The sequence below is a fragment of the Xyrauchen texanus genome, chromosome 48, assembly GCF_025860055.1.
Source record: "Xyrauchen texanus isolate HMW12.3.18 chromosome 48, RBS_HiC_50CHRs, whole genome shotgun sequence".
Taxonomy (NCBI): Eukaryota; Metazoa; Chordata; class Actinopteri; order Cypriniformes; family Catostomidae; genus Xyrauchen; species Xyrauchen texanus.
In genome coordinates this window covers 20,204,373-20,225,308 of record NC_068323.1, presented here as the reverse complement: position 1 = coordinate 20,225,308, position 20,936 = coordinate 20,204,373, and the positions used below count along the sequence as shown (strand labels likewise).

The window sequence follows — 20,936 nt, the reverse complement described above, 5'->3', positions numbered from 1 at the left end:
CCCATAAATGGGTGGCTGCACCCCTGATAATACCTATGGCATTGTGTGTGAGTGGAGGGGGCGGGGCCGGGCTAGAATGTCGCACGCCCGGTCCCCAATCAGCCTGATGGGGCTCGCGAGGGATAAAGGCGGCCGGTGACGACGGTTCGAGAGAGAGAGAATTACGGACATGTCCGTCATGTGTGTGTTTATGTTTGTGTGTTTTGGTTTTGAGTTTAATTAAATATTATTTATATTGACAAGCTGGTTCTCGCCTTCTCTTTGCCCATCTTAACCCCCTTACATATTGTTTTAAAATGAGTCTGTTAAGGTTAAAATCATGGAAGGCTGCAATCTAACAAGCAGACAACACATCTGAAGGTGAACTGTCCTTTAAAAAAGTCTATTTTTGAACAACTTTGGAGAAATGGGCTCAAAATGTTCTACATTTAACATTCAGATTGTGTGACAAGGAGGAGGGTGTGGCCAGCGCCGAGTCTCCTAATCAGTGGGAGAGAGAGATAAAGCGGAGCCGGAGATGTCAGTAAGAGAGAGACACACAGAGTTATATTTGCATATGTCATTAAAATTACATTGACCGTGCTGCCGGTTCCTGCCTTCTCTTTGTCACAGTCATTAAAGTTATGTTTACCATTCTGCCAGTTCCTGCCTCCTCCTTGCCCATCATGAACATTTTATATCTGGTGCTGAAAGTCGGGAAGGAGGAACAGCACGCTGTCCGGGAGAACTGGCCACTGCCATCCGCCAGAGTGTGGAAGAGCTATTGCCTTCCACCAGGGGAAGGAGGGGTCGCTGCCATCCGCCAGGAAGTGGAGGAGCCATTGCCAGCTGCAAGGGGATGGAGGACCCGCTGCTGTCTGCTGAGTTACGAAGGAACCGCTGCCATCCGCCAGGGGACAGAGGAGCTGCTGCTGTCTGCCAAGTGGCGGAGAGGCTGAGGACCAGGAGACACCGGGTTCGAGACTGGCGAGCCAGCTTTATTCTCTCTCTCTACTCTCTTTCTCTCTGCCTCTCCCCCTCGCTCTTTCCCTTTCCCCTCGTCTCTCCCAGGGTCCAAGGAGTTGGGGAAGACCTGCCAGCAGAAGGACTGTTGGAAGAGCAACACCTCCCCTCTAGGAAGGGAGGTGAGGACTTCAAGCTGGAGGTTTCCCCAGCCTGAATCGAGCGGTGGAAGTGTGTGACGAGGAGGAGGCCATGGCCGTGCCGTGGGGTTCCACGGCCGGCACGAGTCACCTAATCAACGGGAGAGAAAGATAAAGGGGAGCCAGTGATGCCAGTGAGAGAGAGAACGAGAGAGACACACATAGTTATGTTTGCGTATGTCTTTATAGTTACGTTGACCTTTCTGCCAGTTCCCACCTCCGCCTTGACCATTGTGAACTCTGTTACAGATAGTAACGTAGCTAGCTGAAATCACCACACCCATGATTCGTTTTAACCAATCATGGTAGAACATAGCAGAACAAAAATATTGTCATAATTCTCAGATGATCTAAAAAAAGCATATTCATCCAGTAAGTATAAAATAGCCTTTAGAGGAAACTCTTTGATGGGAAGGAATCTGGAATTACAGTAACTTCAAATCTGTGAAATATTGATATGAAGCAAAAAACAAGTGTAAAGAAATGGGATGAGAGTTTGATTTGATCTGCGATGTAGCTGGTTTAGCTTGGTGTAGATTGACTACAAGAGAACAAATCAAGTTTGCATTGCTGCCTGAGCCCATGGGCGACAATGTCAGGGATATCACAGCAAATGCTCAGCAAAGGATACAACTCTAGGTGAATGTTGCACTAATGAGCTGACAGCTGCTCAAGTCAGGCTTTTTCAGGAATGCCGGGTTTGGCCAGAGGAAAAGGTAAATAGACAATTCAAAGGCACCACTTTCACAGTGATTATCTTGTTACTGACATAAGTCCTGGGATTTCGACAAGAGAACATGTTTTTTTATGTAGGAGTATCTTACTGAGGATTTGATGAATGCTTCTTGGGTGTTAGAAAACCATGGTAAGCCTATTTGCTGTCAGACCAACTCAAGTTTCAACCCTTTTGTGTTGAACAATGCATGTGTAATCAGCACCTGGACAGCACCTTCAGAAAAACCATTTGCTCTCCATACTGATCACATTGCTAAAATTAGTCTGTGCTTACAAATACTCAGGCCACTGCCCCAGTGGCCGAAGCTGGAACTGTTGTTTAGGTAAAATGTCCTATTCAATGATGTAACACAGTTAACAGGAATGCATATTTTATTACCCATACCCCTTAACCCCAACCCTAACCCATACCTTCAGTGGAGTAAAAATGTAATTTTGGAGCAAAAATGCGACCTGAGAATCGGCCCCACCATTGTTTATGTGAATACGATTACATCCTGGTTTCCACTGAACCAGACCCATGTCTCGGAGATTGTCCATGCAATATGTTTTCAGTAGCGCCACAGGGAAAGGTGAACACATTTGAATTGATGCAAAAATGTCTAATGGGAGATGGTGCTTGTCAGTAATTCAGAATGGGATCGATTTCAGGCTACATGAACATCAGGAAGTAGCATGTTAATTTCCAGTGTGATTATGTTTTGCTTTCTGCTTTCTGTAAACCTTCATCAAAATGTAATAACTTGCTCTGATTCTGAAAAAACGTTCCTTTTCAGCCGACGTCACCAATCCCTTTTATACTCCATTCTAGTTTGTAATTTTCACATATTGAAATATAACCAATTCTTAATGGATTAAATCACGTCTCGTCCTATATTTGATTTATATTTGATATATCTTTATATAATATATATATATATATATATATATATATATATATATATATATATATATATATATATATATATATATATATATGCCTATGTTTCCATAGAAGCCCATTAGACCAGGGCAGCTAAACTAAGGCCACTAGCCGACCATAAGACTTCATTAAGATATACTGTAGCTTTTGCATGCTCGATTGAACAAAAATAACAGTAGCAATTAGGAAATGTGACTATGCTCTTTTATATATAATTGACATTCATGTTCTTCCAGCAAGCATTCAGCCATGTTGGGTGTGCAGAAGTGAGTGTGTGCAAGCTCACAAAATAAAGCATGTGTGAGTTTGTGTGGGGCTTTAGATGACAGCTCTTGCATGGCAATTTTTCTCCCAGAGCCTGCTTCCTTTCCCAAACATTGTGCTTTCTTGCACTGCAACAGTCACATTTGTGACAAGCTCCCTCTGGTCACTGGAATGCTGTAAGCATTTATTGTAGGTGGAATGAGGTAACTGGAGCATCGACTGTCGTCATATCTGTCGCCTAGTTAAAACATTTTTTTTTATATAAAAACAATCAAAACCATAGCCTGTTGGTGCTCTCAGTGCCTCCAGTACACTTCCATTGAATCTTTGCAATCCCGGTTACTCTGTTCCTGTCATTAGCGAGTGTGATGGCTCATAACTGGATTTAATGATCTAGTAAACAACAATGGCCACCCTCATTTTCACCCTGTCTCTGTGACTGCATCGCCCCATCTGCCCCATCCTTTTATAATATTCTAATTGAGCGCAGCCTCTTCATTAAGCTAAGATGAATATTCAAAGTCGAATATCCAAAGTGTCCCCCGGCTTAGCGTGAGCCAGGGCCTCCATAGCCTGCCATCCAATACAGATTAAATTAAGGCACATAATAGTCACTATCTGCCTGTTAACTCCTTCCTTTTACCAGAGTCTCAGGCAAACAAATCTCAAAAAGCTCTAGACGACTGCTATTAGCACTATCATGTCAATCAGCACATGCTAAATGCTACTGCCACATTCTGTCAATGATAGTTTTGATTATTTGCACTCACTGTCTGTGTTGTTTTAGCGCCCGATTCACTAGGAATTATGCAAATCAGGTAACAGTGCAGACACGATTTTGACCATGCTGTTTCCAGTTTTGCAGGCTGGTTCTTAATGATTGCCCTGCTAAAAAAAATCCAGCTTAACCAGCATGCAATTCCCATGCTGGTCTAAGCTGGTTAGTGCTGGTTTGGTGCTGTCAAGCTGGTGGACCAGCATAGCCATGCTTTTCACCAGCACAACCCAGCTGGTCATATTGGTTTAACAGAATGGTCTTTCGGGTGAAGCTGGTTTAGCTAATTAAAAAGCCTGGCAGAGTCACCAGCATGCCATGCTGGGGGACCAGCACTCAAAACAGAACAGGGTGGTTGTGGTGGATGCAGCCGACTACCTTGATCTGGTAATATTTACTGGGACTGTACAGCATTGTTCCACAACTGTAATCCAGGCACCTGAATTGGCACATTAGAATGTCAAATGTACAACCGACTTGATGTAATGACTGGTTATAACAATTTTCTTTATCATGTGATCATAATTTGATGAATTACTGCTGCTATGTACACAAACATTTCCCCAGGCAGTAATGGCGCAACATTAACTGGGTCAGACTCATAAGAGTCATTCATTCAGGAATCGGACAACACTGGTCGCATTGTCGGTTCAAAAGAACTTGCTCATAAAAGTCATTCGTTCAGGAATCGGACAACACTGGTCACATTGTCGGTTCAAAAGAACTTGCTCAAAAGAGTCATTCGTTCTGGAATCAGACAACACTGGTCGCATTGTCGGTTCAAAAGAACTTGCTCATAAGAGTCATTCGTTCAGGAATCGGATAACACTGGTCACATTATCGGTTCAAAAGAACTTGCTCAAAAGAGTCATTAGTTCAGGAATCAGACTTCACTGGTCGCATTGTCGGTTCAAAAGAACTTGTTCAAAAGAGTCATTAGTTCAGGAATCAGACATCATTGGTCGCATTGTTGGTTCAAAAGAACTTGCTCATAAGAGTCATTCATTCAGGAATCAGAATTTATATTTACGCTTTATATTTGGCACAGTAGATTTAAAAGAAATGGTCTATAAGAGTAATTTATTGGGCAATCAGACTATGGTTTCGCTGAATGTTTCGCAAAGTAGATTCAAAAGAACCTGCTAATAAGAGTCATTTGTTTGGCAATCGGACTACACTGGTCATGCTGCATGTTTCGCACTGTAGATTAAAAAGAACCAGCTCAAAAGAGTTATTGAAGTCTCACTGAATAGTAGCATAGAAAACACTGTATTGTAGCACAGTGTTGGGACTATGTCGGTGGAAGAATGCACGTTCAAAAACCGTTAATGGACCCAAAGTTATGAAAATCATTCGATTCTGGTATTTGTTTGGAAATGGAACTGGATCTGAATGAGAATCTGTTCTCAGTTCCCAAACCTAATTATGAATAAGATGCAATCTTTCTATAAAAATATAAAAATAAATAAGAAAAACGTGCAAGCCACTGAATCTCCAAAAGTCCACAAAATAACTTTATTGGGCCACAAACGTTAACAAGCCAATGAGTATCGGCAGACTACCTGCCTTCATCAGAGCATATGAAAAACACACAACAGTATAATATTTAAGTGATCCCCAATATGTCACCAGCCTATGAACTTTAATCAGTAATCAACCTTTCAATTGAATCAAATTAAGTTTATTGGCTACTGCAATATTGGGAATCACTTAAACAGAATGCCATTGTGTGTTGTTCCTATGACCTGACAGCTTTTTTTTATGCCATACACTAACAGAAAACTATGTAGTCAAATTCTGAGATATCAGAGTAGGAATCAAGTAGGAATACCTCACATCCAACTTTGAATCGAACGCAGAATGAGTGTGACCATTTGCAAATGCCCCCATGGATGTAATATTGCATAATGTCTAAGCAAAATGGGAATATATATACACATATATATATACACACACATGTAATTGCATAAATTATGCATGATCTCTATAGGCATTACGATGAAAATGGTGTCTTTAGCTATGAAATTGGACAATCTGACCTCTTACACAGAATTTCTTTAATATTATCTTCATTATACCTATAATGTCACCTATGACTGTACTTTTCTGTACAAGAAGCACTGCAGAATAGTGTTGGTACTAAAATGAATCCACACTTCAGTAGCCAAAGTGCACATTACAAGTCTCAATATCAAACTAATAAGTGTAATAATGATATTTCCTCTAAATTTCTTGTTTTAACACTGAAATCACTTGATCTTGTGTATATAGTTTCATTGATACCTCTAGTCGCCATCTAAAATCTGCAGCAATTCATTAAAAGGCACCTAACTTATGAAGAATCAGTTTTGAGACAACACTGATTCAATGTCTTTTCTACAGTAAATAAAGTCATGGGGAGGAAAATGCCCTTCATTGATGTGAACAGTGTGGTGCATTAGAAGGCTGTAGGGTTAGCATCACATTCTACATGCCCATTGCATCACAAAGACCCATTCACACAGCACTAGCATGAATAGCTGTTTTTCAATGGCATGCCAGACTCTCGGGGGGCCGGCCTTTTTTGGAGGACATCCACGAGTTACCACCTTCTGCTGCCTCGGGAATGTAAAACTCCAATTCTTTTGACAGATCTACTCTTTTAGATTGACAATTAGTCAGCCTGTTTTGAAGTTTTTAATTCTGTAGCTCTTGAATATAATGGTTGAGAATAAAATGGTCCCTAGCCCTTAGAAATGCAAACACAACAAGTTAGATAGTGGTCAATTAATGTTGAATTAATGAAAATAAATTGATTCTGTATTTTCAAATTCTAATCGATTTAGTGATGACACAGATCGTGACGTAAAAACCGTCTCTTTGCTGGCCATTACAAATACAGTAGAGTATGTGCTAATCTGTACATTTTTATTAAAAAAATCATAAGCAAATATAAACTTTTTAAATTTATTTGTTTGATTTGATTATCTGTTAACCCAATTGATCTATAAAATGATGGTAGTGACAGCTGAGAACAGTGATATTCTATTATCAGTGTCCGAAATGGGCGACTCAGGACAAAATACCACTAAGAGTAACACAAATTCCACCTGAAATTCAAAATATTAGGGCAATAAAATGCCCACATAATTAATTCCTCTATTTATTCATATTTAACCATGTTATTGTATAAAGTGCATGTTGATGTTAAGTACATTTATGGGTGAGAGGTTACAAATTGTCAATTTAGTTATTCAATTTATGACAATTTATGTTAACAAATTCATAAAATGTAATATTTGACTTAAAAGGATGACACATATATCAGTGTGTGTGTGTGTGTGTGTGTGGGTGTGCATACAAACAGTAGGGCTGCACAATTAATAAAAAAAACTAATCACGATTACATTTACGGCTGCCACGATAATGTATTCGTGAAAACTGATGTTCAATTTAAGTCTGCTCCTGTTGCATCAAGGTTTCTACAACATGTTTTTGCAGCAGTTGAGTATTCTAACCAATTACTAACAGGTCCGTTGAGCAATGAAACGCCAATGGCCAATCAGAGCCGCTTAAATTAGTCCTCCGTCCTATCAGTGATGAGAACTGATTCTAATGAGCAAGTTTTAAACCGCCTGAATGCCCACTTTGCTTTATGTTCCACCTCTGCTCGCGGTGGCACAGGAAAATTAATACTGAAGAAACATCACTTGACACTCAAAAAGAAGTTCTGAACAAGAGCAAAAGCACTTTGTAATTACTTTGGATTAATTGCACATTGCACCGCTCGTTTTGAACGTAAATGTTAAATACACTGCAAATGAGCAACACGACAAAACTAAAATGCTCCCATTCTAATCAAGGCACATACACGGTGTAAATAATGTATTTATTATGCTGTTTAGACAGCTTTGTTTTTAATGAGAGCATTCGAAAGAGTGCAGAACTTTGTGGGGAGCGTCATTGAGATCTCAAACAGTGTAAACCCGCAGTGAGTGACAGCAGTCATTGTAATGGGAGAGTTTGTCGCGTTGTAAAAATGTAATAACAGTATTGTTTTGTCATGTTAATAAGTAGGCCAATGTGAATTTGATTTGTACAAAATAGCAATAAAGTAATTCAGCTGAACTGTTTGTGATGAGGAGGAGGGCGGGGCCGGGCCATGAGTACGTGAACCTGAAAACCAGATATTGCCCCTTAATGGAAAAGTAAATGTTTTGCCTTATTTTATCTTATTCTTATTTTTAAGTTCTTAGGAAAAAGTACAAGTATCATTGTCTATATATATATATATATATATATATATATATATATATATATATATATATATATATATATATATATATACATCAGCCACGACATTAATTCCTCTGACAGGTGAAGTGAATACCATTGATTATCTCGTTACAGTGGCACCTGTCAAGGGGTGGGATATATTTGGCAGCAAGTGAACTGCCAGTTCTTGAATTTAATGTGTTGGAAGCAGAAAAAATGGGCAAGTTTAAGGATCTGAGCGACTTTGACAAGAGCCAAATTGTGATGGCTAGACGACTGGGTCAGAGCATCTCCAAAATGGCAGGTCTGGTGGGGTGTTCCTGGTATGCAGTGGTTAGTACCTACCAAAAATGGTCCAAGGCAGGACAACCCGTGAACCGCCAACAGGCTCATTGATTAGCGTGGTGAGCTAAGGCTAGCCCGTCTGGTCCGATCCCACAGAAGAGCTACTGTAGCACAAATTGCTGAAAAAACGTAATGCTGGCCATGATAGAAAGGTGTCAGAACACACAGTGCATCACAGCTTGCTGCATATGGGACAGCGTAGCAGCAAACCAGTAAGAGTGCCCAAGCTGACCCCTGTCCACTGCCAAAAGCACCTACAATGGCCATGTGAGTGCCACAACAGGACCATGGAGCAATGGAAGAAGGTGGACTTGTCTGATGAATCACGTTTTCTTTTAGATCATGTGGACGGCCGGGTGCTGGTTTGTCGTTTAACTGGGGAAGAGATGACAGCAGGATGCACCATGGGAAGAAGGCAGGCTGGTGAAGGCAGTGTGACGCTCTGGGCAATGTTCTGCTGGGAAACCTTGGGTCCTGGCATTCATTTGGATGTTCCTTTGACACGTACCGCCTACCTAAAGATTGTTGCAGTCCATGTACTTACACCCCTTCATGGCAACGGTATTCTCTGATGGCATTGGCCTCTTTCAGCAGGATCCTGCCACACTGAAAAATATTTTCAGGAATGGTTTGAGGAACATAGCAAAGAGTTCAAGGTGTTGAATTGGACTCCAAATTCCCCAGATCTCAATCCAATTGAGCATCAATGGGATGTGCAGGACCAACAAGTCCAATCCATGGAGGAACTTACAGTACTTAAAGTTCCCAGATACCACAGGACACCTTCAGATGTCTTGTAGAGTCCATGCCTCAACAGGTCACAGCTGTTTTGGCGGCACATGGGGGACCTTCACAATATTAGGCAGGTGGTTTTAATATTGTGGCTGATCTGTGTGTATGCATATACACTACCGTTCAAAACTTTGGGGTCACTTGACTGAAAAGTTTCTCATATATGAGTAATTAGAGTTTGTGCTAACTAAAAACCCTTGTTGACAATGCTACGGAATTTGCTCAAACCACTAACACCAAATTCAAACAGCTGAAAAATGACATATCTACACCAAAAAGCCAGTAAATGCCAGTAAAGGCTGCCATTTTGTATGTGATTCATGAGCACAGGAAGTGAACCATTTGGACTGAGTCAAGAAACAAAATAATGCATCTAATTAATCCGCATTTTACCCAAGACCAATGTGACAGCAAGATTGTAGATGACCAATCATCTACCACCCCAAATGCCTAGTCCCTCTGAAAACAGTGACTCATCAGGCCATAATTAGATATATAATTCAAATTCCCCATTTTCTACAGCAGCCTTTCTATTTCTTTTGAAGATGTATTGTACTAATGACCTGCTTCTGGAAGAACATGGATCTTGTCTGACTCTGTCAAGCACAACGGGGGTGGTGTGAGGACTGCGCTGGCATTTCAAGCATTGATGTGATTGTTTTGTGCAGATACTCAGTGACCACTGCAGCTAATTAGCAATCCATAACTGAAAAAATTATAATTTCTGATTTGTTTTTGATGCTCATATTGAGTCCCAATAAAATGATAAAGATGTGGATGACAACGAGTGAAAGACAGTCGTGATTTTTTTATTTAGTTATGTTTATACACCTGTTGGAAGCCCACTGCTCTCGGCGCCCTCTGTCGGACAAGTTCAGTACTACAACACCAGCAGTGTGTAGCGTACAACTGTAACATCATGTTAGTGTTCAACAGTCGTGCAGACAGATTTGCATCACGAATTCAATATATTTTACGGTTATATCCCCGTAAAAGAATTGCTTAATATTGTTAAACAAGTTGCAAATACCTACCTACCATTTGCATAAAACACTTACATTTTATGCGTGTTTTATAGCCATTATAATGTCATGTAGTTTCAGATGACAGCATCAGATGTCCTTTGCCTTCTTCGATCCTTCCAATGATATATTTGCCATATGAAACTTATATAAAATCAGTTGTAGGGCTGATAAGTGTAGCTTATTGTGTACATGCACGCCAATAACAAAAATAAAAACCAATATTCTCAACTCACCCACTCCAATCTTCTCGTCCTCGGTCGGTGTCCACATGATCCCGGTAAAATCACCAAGATATCTGAAGAGTTTCGGTTAAATGGCATGTACGATGGCACATTAAAGTTGAAGCAGACGTGTTTATTTCATTAAACAATCGACGGTCCTTGCGTCCGAATCCTATATGGATGCAGCGGCGGCAGCATCTGAGGATGGAGACGATCATTTATTTATTTCATTGGCTCGGTCTGTCCGTGATTTAAGGCGGAAAACAGCGCGAGGACGAACTAATCTCGAGCGTTGTGCGAGTCAAGTGTGCGCGTGATGTTTTTGGAGTCGTAGTCGATACAATTGTCCGTAATTTTGCGATGTTCTGTACGGTGCTGACGGGAGACGCTTCAGCGCCGGTGCTGCGCCATATGCATCTTTCCGTCCGTCCGCCGTCACATGACGCAGATTGTCGCTGTTTAACGGGACACGCGCTTTACCGTTTAGTCCGCAGCGCACGAGAGAGCGCGCGCTGGTTTATTGACTCATGTTGGAGTGTTTTCACTGGTCGATATTAAAAACATTTGTCGTTCACACTTCACTTTATGTTTATACCGAGTCCGAGGAATTCAAATGAACAATGTGTAGCTACCACACAAATGTACCATGGCACTTTTTCAGTCAAAATGTCATAGATAATAAATTAATATGGGGTCTCCTTTGAACAGTGTAAGGGACTGTTCACAGCAAACACGTAATATTTTCGCTAAAAATAAATAGATAAATAAATATATATATAAAAACTAGAGGCAGAACGCAGGGGTCTCGAGACGCGTTTTTAACGGTTGACGTTTTTATTAAATGAATATTCCGGGTTCGATACAAGTAAAGCTAAATCGACAGCATGTCTGGCTTATCCTAATATTGTTAATTGCCACACACACACACACATCCATCCTTTTCTACAGTGAGGCACATGTGGCCAATTTTGGGAGGGTTTAAAGGCAGACATTTTGTAGTAAAATTGGATATGACTTTATACAGAAAAAGTTTGTAAAATCATGTTAACACACGTATTGTTTACGTGTTGTGTGGCTATACTTGAGTATTTTACCGTGTTGGCCATTGGCCCCATTCACTTTCATTGAAGTGTCGCAATGTAACCCAGATTTTATTATTTTAATTTTATTTATTTATTTTAAGAAAAGGAGGGAAATACATTTTTGTTGTAATCGATATTATGCCTAAAATACTGTTGACTTGCATTGAACCAGGGAAAATTCCTTTAATTTTTTATTAGACGTAGCGTCTAAAAAAACGCGGATGAACGCCCCCTTTCATTCTACCATTTAATTAGGCTATTATTTTATTACATTTTTTCATGATAAATAAGTAATCACAGTTTTATTGTAGTAGCCTACATTTGTTCAATGGGCAATGCCAATGGCAATAAGCTATAGGCTCTAATACAGTATAATAAGAGCAAATGTCAAAATTCAAAATGCATTTTACACAATAGAATAGCCTAACCAGTAAGAATATCTGAACATAGAAAATGTGTTAAAAATCAATTGACCAAGCTGTCGATTTTGTATACTGTAGACTATGACGCAAAGGATAAGGGACAGTTCACGCCGAAGTGAACGAGACTCGAAGTGACGACGTCTAAAAAACGCGACGCTTGCACGAGACGCTTAAAAAAATGATAGTCATGTTAACATCAGAAGCACTTGGGGAAACAGCGTGGACTGACGCAAAAACGCGTTCAGTAACAGCCTCTAACGCTGTTAAATGACCAAGCATTCAATAAACTCTTCGTATAGCCTAAATATCTTCAAAGATAATCATAATTAGGCTACTATTCGTTTTTGTAAGGGTGATACATTTTATGTATTAGTTCTGGTGGATTGTTGGATAAGACCATCTCATGCCATGTCAAATATGCCTAAGTGGGTTATCCAGACATCTGTCAAAACAGTTATAATTTCTAATCTGACTATTATTATCTGGGCATAATTGCATTGCCAGGCCATATTGTCTTTTTGCGGATTTCATGCATGGACTGCTCTTGTTTACAATAAGTTATTTTATAGCTACTGTTACCAAAATGTATGAAAACTGCTCAAGAGCTCAACAGTTATACATTAAAGAATACTGTAAATCCTCAATGGTTATATATGTTTGTTTTGTTTTCTTTTTTTTTTAAGCGATTGAAGGCACCTTCACTTGGAAAGCACAAGGGGAATCAGGTAGAGGGGGCGGGAGGTCACCCACATTGCCTTTCCCATCTCATTTGTCCAAACATTAATTTAGAAGTGACAGAGTCCATTACTAGAGTGTGTATGACTGTGTGTATGTGTGCTGTCATATGGATCGGTTGAGAACGGAGAGATGCTATTAGAATGGTGTCATCTTCAATCACATGCAATCTGTGCTGTCTGCCGCCACAGTATCCTCTAGGATCCAGAAGTCTGAGACCAACAGTGAAAATAATTAATAATTTTTTAATTAATCCAAACATGTATTAATTAATTAATGATAAATTATGTTATCAGTTTAATAATTTGAGTGAAGTTGAACTGAAAAATTTACATGAATTTCAGAATTTTTTAGTGTTTTGAAGAGTTTGTAAACCTTTTGCTTTAATGGCATAATTATGGTGCCTTAATCCTGCCACAGAATAAAAAACAAAAATTCTAATTTTATATCTCACAATTTTGATTTTTTTCTTCTTGCAATTGTGACTATCACAATTTTAACTTTATTTCTTGCAATTGTTACTTGATTTCTCATGATTGTAACTTTATTTCTCGTAATTGGGACAATTAATCTAATTTCTTCTTTATTTCTCACAATTTGTACAAAATGTGCCTATAGCTTGCAACTGTGACTTTATTTCTCATAATTGTGACTTTATTTACTGCAATTTCTACTTTATTACTCACAATTGTTATTTTATTTTATGCAATTGCAACTATTTTCTCACAATTTCTACTATATTTCTTGTAATTTTTACTATATTTCTTGCAATTTCTTCTTTATTCTCACAATTTCGAGTTTTATTTCTCACAATTGCAACTTTATTTCTTGCTATTTTTACTTTATATTTCTTTAAATCTTTATATCTGTTGCATATCTTGACATCTTTCTCAGAATTGCAAATTATAAAGTTACATTTATGAGTTATAAATTCAGAACTACCTCTTTTATTTATTTTTTTTTATTCTGTGGCATGAGCCAACATCCTTACATTATGCTCTGAAACCACAAGGTTAAACTCGCTTTTTGGCTTTTCTCCCAGAAACTGGAGCTCACAAATGTCCATACGTTCAACAACACTTTCAGCTTTGGCCACTGGGGGCAGTGATTAGAATTTCGGGAAGAACTTTCAGCCTGGCCTCATGAAATTTTACGTGAGCATGGCAAAGTATTTGCAAAACTGAAATACATGCTTCATTACACGTTTGGCTGCAGTTTTCAAGTGAAATGTCCAGTGGGGGGCACCAAAACCGAGCGAAATAAGGTTGTAATCAGACTAGGTTTTTAAGATGAATTCTAGATGGAGGTTTTAAAAAGTAAAAAGTACCCCCCGAACCTAAAACTTTATCTTAAAACCTAACCAATAGTGTCCAAAAAGATAAATGAGTGTTTAACAAAACAGATATCCTTACCCTTAACCAGCACCTAATCCTAAACTAATGTGTTTTAAAATGCAACTTCTCAATTAAATAAAAGAAAACACAAATTAACTGCAACTACATCATTTTGTGTTGTATCTATGCCACTTTCAATTTTGTGCATCTTGACTGGACTTGAACCAAGGCCATTGAGCTCATAGTCCAGCACTCTATCAGGTGAGCTACCAAGTAAGCTAATGATGTAGGAATGAGTGTATATATGTTGGTGGGTCTGTAATACAAGTTTAATTGTTCAAATAATTCGCTAAAGTTAAAGTGATTTGATATCATAACATAGCGGAGGTGAGTAATACAGAAAATCAGCAATTGTACTCAGCAATTGTATATATATATATATATATTTTATATATACTTTTTATTTTTATTGTATGTGTATTCTATATTGTGTGTATTGTTTACTGTACATTGTATATTATATTGTGTTGTGTAAGTATGTGTACATTTGATATGTAAATTGTGTTGTGTTAATATGTTGTTTATTGTAATTGGTATATGTCTCGTCACTGTCATGACTGCTATGTTGCTCGGAACTGCACACAAGACTTTCACCTACTGTTGCACTTGTGTACATGGTCATGTGACAATAAAAGTGATTTTGATTTGATTTGATGGAGCAGGTAGAACAGGACCGTTACAATGGTGCCATGACCCAGATGGGAGTGAGGTTTAGGGGGTGAGTATAACGGTTGCCAGCTGATAGATAGCTGTGCAATGTGAATAAATCTCACTCTCCTGACCTTAAGAGATGCACAAACGAATGACGCTCGAGGCTGTAGCCTTCTGCCTCCTTGTTAGCGCACCCGCCTCCCATGCCGGAGACACCGGTTTGAGTCCCGTATGGAGCAGGTAGAACAGGAGTGTCACATTAGTCTGAAGTGTGCGCAAAACCTGATGATCCATGTTACACCTGCATGATTTTCTTAGTTGTTCAAAATCCTAAATAAATGTTAGAATATCCTGGATTAAATTATATTATGAATCCTAGATTTTCAATGTAGACTTTTAAACCCCACTGTATGTGTCATTATACAAATATATCTAAATATGAACACTAATTTAGATTAAAGACATATTCATGTCCTAGTCTCTATATGCACATTTGCATACGAATCAGCCAAAAATGAAACGTAGCATAGTGTAAATAATTTATACATTGTTATTTTGTATAACTGCAAATATACACTATAATTTTAAACTTCATTAGACTACATTCATTTTCCCACAATAGCACAACTCACTGATGTCCATGACGTTCCACAATCTGCCTTCAAGTCGGTTGATTTGTCTTGCTGATGGATAAACTCAATTTCCTTGTTTTTTAGTATGTACAGCGATTTTCTTCTAACACCTTGATCCTGAGAGAACTGAATAAACATTTCAGCCATGAGGTTACCATGGTGATGCGAATAGCAACCTGCTGCATTTTCCAAGGCAACTTAATTGTCATTGAAAGTGTTGTGGATTCTCCTGACCAATTGTGCAAACTGTTCACACATTTCCTTAATTAAAGACTTGCATTCATAATCTCATCTTTTCATTTAAAACCTACATGTATTGCAATTTATGGGGCAAATGGTCTATAATAATAATAATCTTATAGTCAATGAGGTAATTACATATGTAGAAAGTCGAAAATTAAAACTGCATTTACCAGAATGCCATAGAGTCTCATGGTGGGCTCTTTTGGCTTGAAATAGCAAGAAACCACACAGCACCTGCTCAGAACACATAGCAACACCTTGACAACTATCCACAACACCCTATAATTGTGTAGGTAACTTCTTCACAGACAAGCACCATTAACTTTCTTTAGAAAAGGTAAAAATCGACTTGTTTTTACAGTGTGATAGTGGCACAGTCTATGGAGTGAAGAGAACATCTATTTGTTACTCTGGATGGCTGTAATTCAAAAGATGCCAGAGAGGCACATAAACACCTCTGAGTCATCGCAATTCAACTGAGAATTCTTCAGATGAAAGGAGTTTGCCCAGTCTGTGAGTTAAAACTATCAAACATATCCTTACCATTACTATGAAGAGCTGTATCTATGACTTCGTATGGGTCCTTGTATAGTTGGGGCTTGTTTTTCTGGCAAATCTTCACATTTAGATTTGTTTTGAGCATAAAACAGGATTTTACTTTGTGGTTATGTTTATCAAAGAGGTTTTTATATAAACTAGAAATGTTATAGTCATTTTATCAAGAGTCCATGGAGCTATTTGCATATAAATCACTAGACAGACAGACTGGCAAAGACAGATTTTCACAAATTGTAAACCTGGACATTCAATGTCTTTCCAGTTTCAACTAAAGTTTACAGTGACATCATGTGGTACAGTTATAAACTGCATTAACATGTGTGTAAAGAATGGATTAATTAAATTCAGGACTGACAGTGAATTATAATCATTATTCTTATATATCTCTGTGTTTGTGTGCTATTAAGATTAGTACAACATTATGAAGTTTGCCTTTAGATACTTAATATATTTTTCTTCCTTTCAAAAATGCATTCACTTGTACTGCATTCCATTTTTCCCATGACAATTGAGGTGATCATATTCCATCCTATGAGTACATGTTGGTACTCATACACGGTATCAGGGTATCATATGGAAGCACTCTGAAGTCATTAATATTGACTTTCCCTCCTATCGATTGAACTGCATTTCTTGCTTATCTTATCTACCAACTCTCATGTCTACAGAGAGACACCTGGTGGGCTACAAGTTCCTCCTGAAGATTTTTCTGGACCTAAACCCATGTGACAAGATTATCTTCTCATATTTCACCTGCAGTGACCAAGCAATGTCAAGCTCCAAAAATGACAAAAAGCACTATGCAAGTATTATAAAAGTAGTCAATATGACTATGTTTGTGCCCGTGAGAACCAGCAGAAGCATCAAGTATAAACAAGGCTTAAGACTTACCGAATGCTTGCATGAAAATACCAAAACTTCATGGTAATACTCACTGACTTTTCAGTTGAAATCGTTCCCTCTACTGTAGATCTCGAATCAAATATGGCGCTGTTGTACATGTTATGTCAGGTTTGACATCAATGACATTTGGTCACAAGACCAATGATGTTTGATGACATTTGATGTCCATCTTGCACCATTGGCGCCATATTTGATTTGAAAGCTCGGACAGAGGGGAAGATCATCAGTGGAAAACAACTTAAATTTCCTTATTTTCCTCTATTGTATGGTAAACTAAGTATGCATTAGAATATTTTAAATATAGCAAACAAGGGGGCCTAGTAGCTCAGCGAGTATAGTCACAAGTTTGAATCCAGGGTGTGCTGAGTGACTCCAGCCAGGTCTCTTAAGCAACCAAATTGGCCCAGTTGCTAGGGAGGGTAGAGTCACATGGGGTAACCTCCTCATGGTCACTATAATGTGGTTCGTTCCCAGTGGGGTGTGTGGTGAGTTGTGCATGGATGCTGTGGAGAATAGCATGAAGCCTCCACACACACTATGTCTCTGCAGTAACATGCTCCACAAGCCACATGATAAGATGCACGTATTACATTTATGCATTTGGCAGACGCTTTTACAGTGCAATTATTACAGGGACAATCCCCCCAGAACAACCTGGAGTTAAGTGCCTTGCTCAAGGGCACAATGGTGGTGGCCATGGGGTTCGAACCAACGACCTTCTGATTAACAGCCCTGTGCTTTAGCCACTACACCACCACCACTCCATTGACATCTCAGATGAGATGAGACCACCAGATGAGATGACACCACCATGAGGACTTAGAGCGCATTGGGAATTTGGCATTCCAAATTGAAAAATAAATATATATATATATATATATATATATATATATATATATATATATATATATATATATATATATAGACCACATTTAAGGTTATTTTATGGTGTATGTTTTGTCCTTCACAGAGCTTGATGGATGATTGATTCATCTTAAAGAGATAGTAACATAATAAGTGCTGCAATACAAAGTTTCAATTGTAATAGAAAAGTACTAGCCAAGACATATACGAATGCAAACAAGTATTCTTTATTTATTTAGTGTAGGGTTAAGTGCTCACTGAAAAGTTGTGTCTTTAGCCATTTCATGAAGACATAGAGGGAGTCTGAAATATGAGGGTGGGACTATACAGGTGTATTTTGTGGAAGACCATATAAGGTTGTGATTCTTGAATATCAGGTTTGGTTTTGCCTCCCTACAGGCAGTGTGGAATGATTCAGTTTTGTTTAGTTAAAGCTTTTGACGTGTGACAGAGCTGAACAGACTCCAGGCAGGTAGGTCATTGCCTTTTTGAAAGTTTCATTATAATGGAAGAATGATGTGTTTCATGTGTGCATTTTAGTTTTACTATAAGCAGTAAGTAAGCATTCGGTACATTCTCCTGGATTAAATGTGCATTTACAATGTCTGGTAATACAAATCAACTGCTTTATAGGCCTACTCTATTTCCAAAGAAACTTCCTTTGATTCTTTGTATCAACTGTAATGACTATTTTCCTAAATTTATATAGAGTTGTATTATTGTTCTATTAACAGTATGAAGGTCTTTGTAATTGTAGGCTACATTATTTTGTAGTGTGGTGCACTTTTCCCAAGAATAATTACAGCTAGACTCCTTTTGCCAATTTGTTTGTGATGTGTGCTGCATTTGTTTTTGGGTGTTCTGAAACAATATTATTATGTTTTGTTAAATTGTGCAGGAGTTAGTCAGTTGGCACCAGGACTTGTGTGTTGTTTGGGTTGCATCAATCTCATGTGCCTTTACCATTCATATTGAGAGTACACAATCTTCAGCTTAGTTTCTATGGCATTTCGTTTTGTCAGTTCTGTTATAGGTGTCCGGTCTCTGAGGTTGAATGAGTTGTTGTTATATTGATCTGGACTGTTCGTACTGTAAACCTGTTGTTGCTGCTGGTGTACTTCCAAAACATAAAGCACTGCATGTGCATTCACATGCATTTGAACTACACTGACATGTTTTAGTCTATTGCAAAAACAACAAAATAACAAAAATTGTAAACAGATTTCTTTTTTTCTGCTTCTCACCATCATTTCAAATTATGGGACTTTATCTTCTAGTGGAAGAATCAAACTTTGTGCCCTTAATCTTTAATATGTGTAGTAATCGTTGGGAAAGCAATGATGCAATCAACTATGCACCTGTGCAAAGAAAAACAACTTTACTCTTTGCACTCTGATTGGTGGAGGGGTTAAAAATTAACATGAATACAACGTGCTTGAACTTGTAGTGTACAATAGGGCTAGATGCACCCTAAGGAAATGTAGCTCACAAAATGTATCAAGATAAAAAAAACAATTATTGATGGAGCAACATCATTTGTGTGAAAATAAATAAGAACGTAAGGTTGTTTCTATTAACATTTAGTTAAAAACAAAAGGTGGTGAAGGGGCCTTTTACCCCACACTTGAGGTAAAAGGCCCCTAGGGGGTTTAAAGATACCGGGGCAATAGTTATAGGGCACAATTTGTCAACTAATGCAAATCATTTTGAGATAGCAAGCTGCTTTTTTGAGTCACAAATTAAGATGATGCGTACTCAAAATAACCACTTCAGGAAAATGTCATCCATTTCCTGTTATGTATCTATATTGTGATTGGATGAGTCAATGTGAGTCCACTTTGAACATTCTTCATAGCAAATCTATTCACCCCACTTCACAACAACAACGACAAAACATTGTGTTTAATAGGGGCCAAATACTATCCTTTCACTTATTAGACAGTTATTGAAACATTTTTGATTTAATGACCTTAAATTATATATAAGTATTTTGTCTCAGGAAAAATGTGTTAATTTCAGGGATATTCCTTTGCAACATTTTAAAAAAATTTAAATTTGATCAAATTGCCTCAAAATCAACCTTTAGACATTACACGCAAAGATCTCATAGAAGAGGACAATTTGCTGTTCAAAGTGACAAACAGGTGTTTATTAAAGTGCTGTGGTAGTTTTTGTTGCTAAAAATAAATCCAATGGAGCCTTTTACGCCACGGAGCCTTTAGCCACGTTGTACCCTATATTTCGTGCAGTTTTGTTAAAAATGTAAATGGTGGGGGCCTGGGTCTGTGCTTACTGAAATTTGAACTACTGCTCCCTGTGGTGAAAGCTGGAAGTGTTGTTGACGTGAAATGTCCACAGGATGGTGCCAAAGGTGAGTTGTACTTGTAAATGATGTACAGAACATGTCAAAAATGAATGCATATTTTATTAACTCTACTACACATAGGACTGTACTGCCAAACCCCAACCCTAAACCTAAACATCATGAAATAAAAATTTTATTTTAGTGCAAAAATGTAACCTACTAAACACTATATAATGTAATTACTTACTGGTTTTCATGAGTCTAGAACCCAAGTCACAGAGATTGCGTGGAAAACATGCTCTCAGTAGCGCCAAGGAAAGGTGAAAACATTTGATGCAAAAATGTATGATGAGAGATGGCGCTTGTGAATTTTCAGGGCTAATGGACTTTCAGAATCAATGTGTCGATTTCCAGTGTAATCCTGCTGATTGGATGCAGCTAGCGGTCCTTTGCTATGGACTTGAATCAATGTATGTAAAACATTTGATATACTGTAGGTATAAGTTAGTCTCTGTTTGGTCAAGAGGTCTGTGCGGTATGTATTTTTCAGACCAGCACCCATAAGATTTTGTCCAGCTCCCACAAAAATATGTCATATTTTGTCCTGCCCGGAACATTCAAGCCAACAAAAAAGAGGTCTATGCAGATTTTTCAGTCCCGTCCGCATTCAAC

The 20,936-nt window shown here is 38.4% G+C and overlaps 2 protein-coding genes across 2 annotated transcripts in view; one reads left to right on the top strand and one right to left on the bottom strand.

Moving 5' to 3' along the window:
- Positions 1 to 10,524, bottom strand: part of LOC127639758 (dedicator of cytokinesis protein 3-like) — a 232,045-nt gene extending 221,521 nt beyond the window's left edge. Inside the window, exon 1 of the mRNA XM_052121970.1 lies at positions 10,488 to 10,524. Within this exon, the coding sequence (XP_051977930.1) occupies positions 10,488 to 10,524 (37 nt within the window). The remainder of the gene's footprint in view (positions 1 to 10,487) is intronic.
- Positions 10,525 to 18,336: 7,812 nt separating this feature from the next.
- The window catches only part of LOC127639384 (U6 snRNA-associated Sm-like protein LSm3), a 39,071-nt gene continuing 36,471 nt past the window's right edge, over positions 18,337 to 20,936 (top strand). The window contains exon 1 of the transcript XR_007969956.1: positions 18,337 to 18,431. The gene's annotated coding sequence lies outside the window, so the exon portion shown is untranslated. The remainder of the gene's footprint in view (positions 18,432 to 20,936) is intronic.